The sequence below is a fragment of the Pseudonaja textilis genome, chromosome 4 (genome assembly GCF_049901715.1).
Source record: "Pseudonaja textilis isolate UNSWEBS1 chromosome 4, rPseTex1.2, whole genome shotgun sequence".
Classification (NCBI taxonomy): Eukaryota; Metazoa; Chordata; class Lepidosauria; order Squamata; family Elapidae; genus Pseudonaja; species Pseudonaja textilis.
Window position 1 is genome coordinate 56,358,989 of NC_141993.1, and position 12,045 is coordinate 56,371,033.

The 12,045-nt window shown below is 37.3% G+C and overlaps 1 protein-coding gene and 1 long non-coding RNA gene across 4 annotated transcripts in view; one reads left to right on the plus strand and one right to left on the minus strand.

Annotated features, from left to right (window-relative positions):
• Positions 1–12,045, plus strand: part of SLCO2A1 (solute carrier organic anion transporter family member 2A1) — a 62,935-nt gene that overhangs the window by 29,772 nt on the left and 21,118 nt on the right. For 2 of the 3 annotated variants that reach the window (XM_026701407.2, XM_087933114.1), the window contains 3 exons: positions 1,695–1,832; positions 6,428–6,590; positions 11,385–11,597. In XM_026701407.2, the coding sequence (XP_026557192.1) occupies positions 1,695–1,832; positions 6,428–6,590; positions 11,385–11,597 (514 nt within the window). The remainder of the gene's footprint in view (positions 1–1,694; positions 1,833–6,427; positions 6,591–11,384; positions 11,598–12,045) is intronic. The other variant, XM_087933115.1, reaches the window with a different exon arrangement.
• Positions 3,244–8,320, minus strand: LOC148125845 (uncharacterized). The gene is made up of 2 exons (XR_015743558.1): positions 7,417–8,320; positions 3,244–3,859 (listed from the first exon to the last, which is right to left on the minus strand). It is a non-coding gene; the product is annotated as an uncharacterized LOC148125845 (long non-coding RNA).

The window sequence follows — 12,045 nt, forward strand, 5'->3', positions numbered from 1 at the left end:
TCTATATACTGCGTAATCCACTGTCAGTCTGACATGCTACAACAATTACACAAGCAAAAAAATTTTTCCATCTTCTTTATAACATGGTAACACACTGCTCAAAAAAATAAAGGGAACACTTAAACAACACAATGTAACTCCAAGTCGATCACACTTTTGTGAAATCAAACTGTCCACTTAGGTAGCAACACTGATTGACAATCAATTTCACATGCTGTTGTGCAAATGGAATAGACAACAGGTGGAAAGCATAGGCAGTTAGCAAGACATCCCCAATAAAGGAGTGGTTCTGCAGGTGGTGACCACAGACCACCTTTCAGTTCCTATGCTTTCTGGCTGATGGTTTGGTCACTTTTGAATGCTGGCGGTGCTTTCACTCTAGTGGTAGCATGAGATGGAGTCTACAACCCACACAAGTGGCTCAGGTAGTGCAGCTCATCCAGGATGGCACATCAATGCGAGCTGTGGCAAGAAGGTTTGCTTTGTCTGTCAGCAGAGTGTCCAGAGCATGGAGGTGCTACCAGGAGACAGGTCAATACATCAGGAGATGTGGAGGAGGCCGTAGGAGGGCAACAACACAGCATCAGGACTGCTACCTTCACCTTTGTGCAAGGAGGGACAGGAGGAGCACTGCCAGAACCTTGCAAAATGACCTCCAGCGGGCCACAAATGTGCATGTGGCTGCTCAAACAGTCAGAAACAGACTCTATGAGGGTGGTATGAGGGCCTAATGTCCACAGGTGGGGATTGTGCATACAGCCCAACACCATGCAGGACGTTTGGCATTTGCCAGAGAACACCAAGATTGGCAAATTCGCCACTGGCATCCTGTGCTCTTCACAGATGAAAGCAGGTTCACACTGAGCACATGTGATAGACGTGACAGGGTGTGGAGACGCCATGGAGAATGTTCTGCTGCCTGCAACATCCTCCAGCATGACCGGTTTGGCAGTGGGTCAGTAATGGTGTGCGGTGGCATTTCTTTTGGGGGCTGCACAGCCCTCCATGTGCTCGCCAGAGGTAGCTTGACTGCCATTAGGTACCGAGATAAGTTCCTCAGACCCCTTGTGAGACCATATGCTGGTGCGGTTGGCCCTGGGTTCCTCCTAATGCAAGACAATGCTAGACCTCATGTGGCTGGAGTGTGTCAGCAGTTCCTGCAAAATGAAGGCATTGATGCTATGGACTGGCCTGCCCGTTCCCCAGACCTGAACCCAATTGAGCACATCTGGGACATCATGTCTCGCTCCATCCACCAATGCCACGTTGCACCACAGACTTTCCAGGAGTTGGGGGATGCTTTAGTCCAGGTGTGGGAGGAGATCCCTCAGGAGACCATCTGCCACCTCATCAGGAGCATGCCCAGGCATTGTAGGGAGGTCATACAGGCACGTGGAGGCCCCACACACTACTGAGCCTCATTTTGACTTGTTTTAGGGACATTACATCAAAGTTGGATCAGCCTGCAGTGTTTTTTTCCACTTTAATTTTGAGTGTAACTCCAAATCCAGACCTCCATGAGTTGCTAAATTTGATTTCCATTGATAATTTTTGTTGTCAGCACATTCAACTATCTAATGAACAAAGTATTTAATAAGAATATTTCATTCATTCAGATCTAGGATGTCTTATTTTTGTGTTCCCTTTATTTTTTTGAGCAGTGTATATCTAATTATCCATCTTCTTGCTGACAGGTATTTGTGTTTTGCCATGGCCTGATGCAGCTGTCTCAACTCCTCTACAGTGCTTACTTTAAAAGTAGCTTGACTACCATCGAGAAGCGCTTTGGCCTCTCCAGTTTGTCCTCTGGCTTTATCTCCAGTTTACATGAGGTAATTGTGTCAGCTGAACTGCTTCAGGGTGAATCTGTGGTGGACTTACTCTAGCTCAAGGGTGTCAAACTTATGTTGTCACATCGGCATCACATGACATATCAGGACTTTTCCCCTCTTTGCTAAACTGGGCCAGTATGTGATGCATTGGCCCGTGGGCCGGGAGCTTGACACCCCTCCTCTAGCTGAACTTCCAAAAAGTGATGGAAATGTGGTTGTACCAGTATCTACTGTACATTGGATTAATAGGCTACATATAGGCTATACATTTTTTTCACACTGATTAATCTGAGAATATAAAAATGAGGCATAGAGACTACTATATATGTCACATATTATCTATTTTCTATGCAGTGTGGATTGTCTAAGGTACCATGTTTTCCATGGCATCTAAATTAAAAATAAGTGATAAGTAGTATTACAAAAATGGACTATCTGCATGTACATGTGCACTGGAAAGCATAGGGAGTGGAGTCAGGCACTCCACTCTGGGTAATACATTCAGGACAGGGGCCTTAGGTAATTTCTATGTCAGTGAATTATAGTATATTGTAGCATCATATTAGAGCATTGGTGGTATAGTGATTAGAATGCAGTACTGCAGACTACTGCTGATCGTCTGCTGCCTACAGTTTGGCAGTTCAAATCTCACCCGGCTCAAGGTTGATTCAGCCTTCCATCCTTCTGAGATCAGTAAAATGAGAACCCATATTATTGGGTGGGGGCATATGTTGAGTCTATAAACTGTTTAGAGAGGGCTGTAAATCACCATGAAGTGGTACATAAATCCTATTTCTATCATCTAGCCACCGATGGCATGAGATTGATATAGCAATGGCTGGAAGACTGTGGCAACTTTAAGATGTATGGACTTCAATTCCCAGAATTCCACAGCCAACTTGAAGTAATCCACACATCTTAAAGATGCTGAGTTTAAAAAATAAAGGTTTGGAACATGCTATAGGTTACTAATATGGAAATGATCTTAGAATAGAGGAATCAGAAGCATTGAGGCATTACCTCGAGATATGCCTGTAACTAGATATGTTTTTTTCTGGAGTGTTTTTTGTTGCAACTTCAAACTTGATCTAGTCCATTTAAAAAAATAGATTTTTTGTTGATTTCTCTTATACCATTCTGTTCGATTTTCAGAGGGATAATTTGCTGGTGGAAGGCATCCTGAGTCCTTTACATAATTTCTTTCCACATTTTGGTAGGTTGGAAAGAATAAAAATGAGAGCAGAATCACTGATTAGAAATTAAGATAAGAGTGTTGCATGGTTCCATAAGGAAGGAAGAATTTCTAAATCTCACATTGATCATAAAAGCAGCTAAATTTTTAACAGCACCTCTCATTAGATATTGTAATAGGAAAAATGCCCATTTATATAAGGAACCATAGTACTTGGAGATAAATGCAACAAAATATCTTTTAATGACATGCACAACTACAATCTTTCCTTGTCAAAGGAATGCAGAAAAGCTCTGAAATTTCACAGATTATATACAGTTTGAAATGATACATAAGAATTATACAATGCAATGTAAATAAAAGCATTTTCTTTACATGCAAAATGTAGCAACTGATTAATACATGAGGTGATCTAACTATGGGATGATCAGGTATCTTCAAGTTCCACTACTGTTATTACTGATACCAGCATCTTATGACATATTTTATTGTACTTATGTATTGATTTCTTTCACACCAAGGAAAAGACTACAATCTGGTTTTTAATTATCTGTCTCCTGCTCCTCCAGGAAATCATCAGACAGTTTCAGTTGGCCTGTTCCTTCAGCTGCAGAATTCAAAATCTCTCAGGGATCATGCTTATAAGGATAAAAATATTATTTGTTCCCCTTAATATGTTTTCCATTCCTTTATCCAGACTATTTTAGAGTAAACTAGTCATTCTGATATCCAACTTCTTCATTCACCTTCTCCAGATATTAAGGGTGCACATTTGTGTCTTCCAGTTGCTTCAGATTAGTTTCCATAATTCCTTAGTTGACCATGATGGTTGGAGCTATGGGAATTAAATTTTAAGAGGCTACTGGCTTTTGTTTCTGATAATTACAATAACAATGCATTTCTTTCAGATTGCTCACTAACACATGATGGGCAAAATGCTAGAGTTAGAATCCTTTTCAACTAATTTCTTTTCAACCTATTTTATTCAAGATTCCAAATCGTTGCTTCTAGAGGTGTTTCTGTTTCCCACATTTGGGTAGGTTGGAAAGAATAATCCACTTTTGAGCAGTAAATTTAAGGACTTTTTCCCTGGACTTAAAAGTGACAATAAATCTTTCCTAAGATGCAAAGTAGGGACAAATGTTGTCTTTACCTTTTATTGTGAAATAACACCATAGTATTATGGTGTTGTTCATGTTTGTTTTAGGGTACCCTTCCCTAACTATGGCTGTCCAGATGCATTTAGATGGAAAAATTTCCAGTCAGGGTTTATATTTGGCCATAGTGATCAAACATTCTGAGAAGACAATTGCAATGGTCAGCGGAGACTGTTTTTATTTTTACATAATCCCCAGAGCTATTTTATACAGGTTATTCCTATATAGAGGTTTATAGCTGAGAGTTTTATTTTGGGAAGGGCAGAGTATGTAGCTCAGTGTCAGAGGACATGATTTTCCTGAAGAAGGCCCAAAGTTCATTCGTTAGCATCCTAAAATAGGCATTAGAGAGCTACTACCATGTGATGTTGTTGGTATGTTAGGTGTGTCTGAGTACACATTGGTTTTTACACATCTCTGCCAATTTTGGTTCCATGTCATTTGCTTTTCTAGACGATCATTTGAAAGTCCTGAAACTGGGCTTATATATTGTAGTGCAATCCAAAGACTGTATATGTAGAAGCACATTCCATTAATACCAGCTGATACATGTAAATATTGAATTCACACATATTGTGTTTTGTTTGGATTTGTCATATGATCCCACTGTGATTTATTCTGTAAAATATAAAGTATAAAATATGTAGAAATTCAACAAATTGTCTGCAGATGCAGTTCTAAAACTCAGTAGAAATGTTTTGCAATTAATATGTTACAAACATCAAAACACTTTGTCTCGATCTGAACAGCCTCCAGATGTGTGGACTACAATTCCTAGAATTGTCAGCAAAGGCCATTCTGGCAAGAAATTTTAGGAGGTGGTCCACATATCTGGATGACATCCAGAGGAAAGCTGTTCCAACAGAACTCCAAGCACATTGCTTCGTTTACGGTAGGAAACCCAGGAACTTTTTAAATATTTTTTATATTAAAAAGATGTGGTCTTACTCTTAAGGGTCACCATGATGTCTGCTTTGTGATGTTCTTCCCCGAAAATTTCTTCATGGTCACATTTATTCTAGCCCACAAACAGCTATCATTACTGTCCTGCCAAGTACATATGTTTTTGCTTGGAACTATTTTTCATACTTTTTCTACAAGCTCCCCTGCCTGATGACTAGGATTTCTCAGTTATGTGTTAGAATGATTCCAACAGCTGGCCCCCCCAAAAAAATTCTAATGTACCGATGGAATAATAGAAAAATATGTGGATGAACGGGTTGAAATTTACATTGTTAATCTAACTTTTTTTAAACTAAAAACTATTAGTATATGTCAACAGAGATTGTCCATAATATATAAAGACCCTTAAAATGTTGGAAATGTGAACAACAAGAAGGGACATTTTATCATCTCTGATGGATGTGTCAAAAGCTAGAAAATTCTGGATTCAAATACATTCATTAACTAAGAGAATTTAAAGGTTAATATGAAATTGAAGTCAGATGATTTTCTTTTAGGATTCATGGACAAACAGTTGGGAAAAAAGATGGAACTTGTTTTTATATGTGATAACTGCAAGATTATTATTATATGTACAAATATGGAATGATTTGGCACTATCCGCAAATGGAGGAATGATTATGGTAGACGATAGAACTTGCTGAGGTGGCTAAATTGACTTCTTTGATCAGAGAAATGATAACATCCACATTAATTGCTGACTGAAGCACTTTATAGGCTTTTTGCTTAAAGCAGAAAATAATGAATTTATGATTTATGCTTTGAGAATTAAATAAATTATAGAAAAAAGAGAATTATGTTATAGTAATAGAAGATGTAAACCTGTAATTGTATTTATAACTGCTGTAAAGACCAGAAGCCAATTCTTTGCATCTTTTTTCTTTTGTTTCTTTTTTTTTTAATTTTTCTGTCCTTGCATTTTTAGCTTTCTCTTTGATTTCTATCTTCTTCTTCTATCTTTTCTACTTTATATTAATTTATATTAGTATTACATTAAAAAAAATCTTTTATAAAATTGTATATTGAAAAAACAATTCCATCAGCTGTAAAACCAAGAAAGAATGACAGTGTGTATGTGTATTAATGGTGTGGGGTGTGTGTGTGTGTGTGTGTGTGTGTGTATTCACAGTTAGAAAATCTGTTCTAGTTCTAAGACAGAAAACAAGCAAATGAAGGAGGAAAAGATCCAGACGATCCTTCTCCTCTTCATCATGTGGAGTCACTAACAGGTGTCTTCCTTTGGGACTCTCCTAACGCATCTGCATATTTTTGTCTCTCTACAGATTGGCAATGTCATCCTCATCATCTTTGTGAGCTACTTTGGTAGTCGAGTTCATCGACCTCGGATCATTGGCCTGGGAGGTCTCCTGTTGGCACTAGGGGCCTTTCTTTTGACTCTTCCACATTTCCTTTCTGGACGATATGAATATTCTTCAGCACAAATTAGTATGTACCTTTCTTGAACTCTTTTCTTTTCCAAGCCCTTTGTAGATATTCGAACGTTTAATGGAGCTCCCTACCTTATTTTTTTTTTTTTTTTGCTTTTGCTTTCTTTCCTACCTTCAATTTGGCACGATCCCCAAATTCTTGATTTGTTCTTGTTAAATCCTGTGTGGTAGTATATGATTCTCCCTAGCAGGTAGGTCTAGAAGGTTACTTGCATGTTAAAATAACTTGGCCTTTGGCCATCTTAACTTCCAACATTCCCTGCAGGGCTATGTGCAGTTTCTTTGTAATAACTTGTCTATTCTGAGCATGCCAAGCTGGATCAGGACCAGTTGAGTCTGAGGCAGTGCAAGTTTTGGGTGTCATTGATTATTCTATGTATTGAATTGGTGCTCTGAAAGTATCGGGATTTTTTGATGCTATCAAAATGAGTAGAAATTGTCTGCAGATGGAGAAGTAAGGGTAATCAGGACATTGTTGCATAGTACATGGTTTTATTGTGGTCAAAGTCTTATAAAAAGAGAATGTTCAATCTATATATGATACATATTTTATCTGTATTAAGGAAAAACATCAACAGGAAAAACAAAACAAAGAAAAAAAGGGAAAGGAACAGAATACATATATATAGATACATAGCAATATATATATCTCACTCATCTATGTTATTTATCTTTTTTAAGATAAATTGATGATATATAAGCTTTGCATTGAGATGAAGATTGAAGTGACAATTCAAAAGATGAGATTTGATACAATTATATAAAAATTAAAAACAAAAATTTAAAAAGATAAAAAATATGTCTAAGAAAAAAAGTATTATTACCACCCCTCTTTGGTTCTTTTTTTTCTTCTACTTTAATATTGCTATAGTGCAGTATGTTTTAAACTTCCATATTATTGTTCATTTCAATTTAGACCTAAAAGGAAACTATTGATTTATACATTGATTTATTATATAGTCAGCTTGCCTTCTGGCATTTCCTACATTTCCTTTTAATATCAGGTAGAAACTAAGAGCCTGATGTACTCTACTCAAAAAAAGTTCAACATCTGCTTGGCAGGAGCAATTGTTTCTAGTGACATCAACTGGATTTGATTGCTCAGTTGCCAAGGATTTGGATTCAAATTCTGAATTTGTAAACAGTATGCTATTCATCAAAAGGCAACACAGGATAATGGGTAAAAGAATTCATTTAGGAAGCATTAGCAGATACATTTGGCTTCTCTTAAACCTTCTAATCATACATGGAATCATGTAATAGTATCTTTTAATTCTGCGGTCATGATATTTATCTATAAAGTATCCAGCAAGTACACAAGAAAACATTATTCTCATTTGTTCCTGGAAGAGGAAATCTGGATATTCACAGTCACTGACAATCAGAAGTATAACATCTTACAGCATTTTCTCTTGTACTAGAAATTTTTTCTGGTTATAACTGTCATTTTACAGAGCTATCTTTATGCAGAACAATGATGGAATAAAATCACTGGAAAGTAATGAATTTGGTAAGAAAGATCTTGGCAGAAGATTCAGCAAAAATGTTATTACCTAGATTGTGGATTTTTATTTACTATGGCTCTGTAAATCTTTCAAAAGATTGCCTCAGAACACATGAAACCATGTATGAAATATCTCTTTTCAAATCATTAAGGAAACTTAGTCTTTTCCTAAACCTGCACAATTGGTTTGAAAGCAGCTCCTTGCTTCTCTCTCTCTTGTTTCCCCCACCTCTCTCTCTCTCTCTCTCTCTCTCTCTCCTCCACACACACACACACACACACACACACACACACACACACACAAACGAGCTTCACATTATTCTCAGTAAAATGAAGTTGCCATTTCATATTAAGCTAAGAAAAGCAAAGAAAATTGGCTGTGAATTCTATTATTTTAGCAGAATTGCATGAGACTTAAAGGGAGTCCAGTAATAAAGAATTAGCAAGTTGTATGAAGACTTTTGCGGGCTCTACTCCACTGCAGGCAATGGTTCCAAAATGTTACTGTATTGTGCACTATGGATTATCAGTCAAAATCAGAAGAAACCATTTCATCCAAGTGATCCTGCCAACAATTTTTAGAAACACAAATTAAGACTAAATGAAGAGGTTCTGAAGATCTTGGAGAAGATGTAATCAGTTCTCTGGAGACATTATGCAAAGTTCATTTGTTACTGATGAAGGCAATAAAGACCTCTCTCGTCTGACGAGGAATTTCTGGGTATTTCTGGGAATTGAGACTAGTTATGTTTATTAGAGATATTCAGGCTAAATGATCTTGTGGATCATACCTCCTTATTAAATAGAATATATTCTTAGGTGTACTGAGATATTTTAAAATGTAGTTTTCTTCATCATGGACTGTATTCATTTTTATAAGTTTGCGTCTAGTATACTTTTCTAAGAAGGGTTGTCTGTTGTTTCTAATTAACAATTCTTAGTTACCATTTAAATGCAATTTGTAGACTTACTTTAATTCCACATGTATATCTAACATACTTACCTCAATTGTATGTGTGTGACGGCAGTAAACTATTTTCTTTTCCAGAAAGATCCTTTCTGGTCTTCTCAGAATCTCTTCAGTAAGAATTGGGAAGTGAAAATTAAGAGCATTTATGTAAACAAACAAAAAAGAAGTTGTTGGATTGTAATATTTTTCTCATTTACCACCAAACAGTTTCAGTATTAAATATTGTACTTTGTCATGAAATGTGTCTCGAATATGGTCTTGTGGGAATTGAATTATACAAATAAAGATGAATTTTTTGTGAAGGCGCCTGCATTCTGGAATTACATCCTTGGCTCCTGTGCTGTAATATTGTTGCTGTAATGAATTTATATGGAAATGTCAGTACAATGTATTTATTGAATTCCCTTCATTAACTGCTCAGCATGTTTTGTTTTGCTCACTTTCAAATTCATAGAAGTACACAAACCTGCATGGTAATTCATTAAATGATGAAAATTTGTGGTAATATCTGAACCAACAGTGAAAATACAAATAACAAGATCTAGAATGTAGGAAAACTGGATGAAGAGCAAAGACGCCGTGTGTGTTTTAACTTTGCTTAGGTCATGTAATAACTATTCTCTTTTATCTTTTGATGTCTCTCTCTCTCTCCTTTTCCTCCCTTCTCCCTCAGAACCCAGGTTCTAAAAATCTTTCTGACTATAGCCCTGTAACAATGCTATCATATCTTGACAGAAAAATTGATGACAGGTACTAATTAAACTAAGGAAGTTTATAGGTCTGCAATTCTCCAGCAATCCAGGAATGAGAAATCATTAAGCAAATTTAAGGATATAATTCACTTTTCGTGTCTAGCTTGATCTTGCTAGTAGATTCCTGAGATTACAAGAATTGCAGTTGTTACCACCCATGATGTTGCTGTTACAAAGGGTGATTCTGAATGGATGTTAGCCAGCATAAGGTACTTCAGGTGCTTATAGCAGTTTTTTTCAATTTTCTCCCGCTCCCTCTCCAAAATGCTCACTTTCCACTTGTGAGGCCTTTAGATCCCAAATAGAGTTATTATGCACCCAGAGCCTCTGTTGTTAAACGATTCTTTGTTCAGAAAGGGTGCAGAGAAGAGCAACAAAGATCACTAGGGGACTGGAGGCTAAAATATATAAAGAACGGTTGCTGGAACTGGGTATGTCTAGTCTGATGAAAAGAAGAACCAGGGGTGACATGATAGCAGTGGTCCAATATCCCTGTGGCTGCCACAAAGAAGAGTGAGCTATTCTCCAAAGAAGCTATTCTCCAAAGCACTTGAGGGCAGGACAATAAGCAATGGGTGAAAACTAATCAAGGACAGAAGCAACTTAGAACTAAGGAGAAATTTCCTGACAGCTAGAACAATTAATTTGTGGAACAACTTGCCTCCAGAAGTTGTGAATGCTCCAACACTGGAAGTTTTTAAGAAGAGATTGGATAACCATTTGTCTGAAGTGGTGTAGGGTTTCCTGCCTAAGCAGAGGTTTAGACTAGAATACCTCCAAGGTCCCTTCCAACTCTCTTATTCTGTTCTGTTCTGTTTTACTCTACTCTACTCTACTCTACTCTACTCTACTCTACTCTACTCTACTCTACTCTACTCTATTCATCTGGACCCTAAATATGCATATCAATAACAATGGGAAATGTGGCTTGTGCTACCTCCTCGATGCTCTTTTTTTTCTCCTGGAGCATTGCAAGTGATTATGTATGAATAACCTACTGCTGGTTGATTCTCAAGTTTGCTGTTTACCCATTTTTATATATACAGTACAGGTAGTCCTCAGCTTAAAACCACAATTGAGCTTCACAATTAGGTTGCTAAGTGAGAAATTTGTTAAGTGAGTTTTGCCCCATTTTATGAGCTTTCTTGGCACATTTGTTAAGTGAATCACTGCGATTCTTAAATTAGTAACACAGTTGTTAAGTGAATCTGGTTTCCCCGTTGACTTTGCTCATCAGGAAGTCTCAAAAGGGAATCACATGACTCCAGGACCCTGCAAACATCATAAATGAGAGTCAGTTGTCAAGCATCCGAATGTAAATCATGTGACCATGGGGATGCTACAACGGTCATACAGTAAGTTTGAAAAATGGTCATAAGTCACTTTTTTTCAGAACCGTTGTAACTTTGAACAGTCACTAAATGAACTATTGTAAGTAGAGGACTACCTGTAGTAATTTTCTTTTTCAAACAAAAATTCCAACACAAGATTTAATATAAGAACTTACTATCAAAAAGAGTTGATTCCCAGTGTGTTCCTCTAAAAGTATTGTTGATTTTGTTCTAGATAACCAGAGCAGCCAGCCCAGATTAGAGCTCTGTCAAGGAGGATTTAAGTGTACGAATGCCACTGTGAATGTCAAGGCAGAGGCCAGTATCATGTGGGGATTAATGATACTTGCCCAACTCTTGGCTGGAATTGGAACAGTCCCTATCCAGCCTTTTGGAATTTCCTATGTGGATGACTTTGCTGAGCCAAACAATTCTCCTTTGTACATAGGTAAATATTTGCTTGAAAGTTGTATTGTAACATTCTTATTATCTGGTTTGTATTACTTTAATATCAGTTTGGTGCTGGCTGAAAAGGTGTCTGCTAAGCAAACTCTCACGGTTGTGTAACTGATGTAGAAGAATTGTTTCTGATGTAACATAAGATAGGGACATAATCTTGTAATAAAACCCGCTATCCAGGAAGGAGGTGAGGCCCATATTCAATTGTGGGAACTATTGACAACATGATGACAGACTTAAAAGTCTGTTCCTGTAGGTAATGGCAGCTTTTGCCTCATGAACGTTTCTTATGAATATAATCTTAAGAAATAAACTTAGAGGTTTTCTGCCATAATACCTGTGACCATTGGCATTTTGTATGGTAAGGTTTTTGCAGTTTCATTGCACACTTGCTCCTCCAGAACTGATGTTTTGTTGCCTTTACTGGTAACAAACAG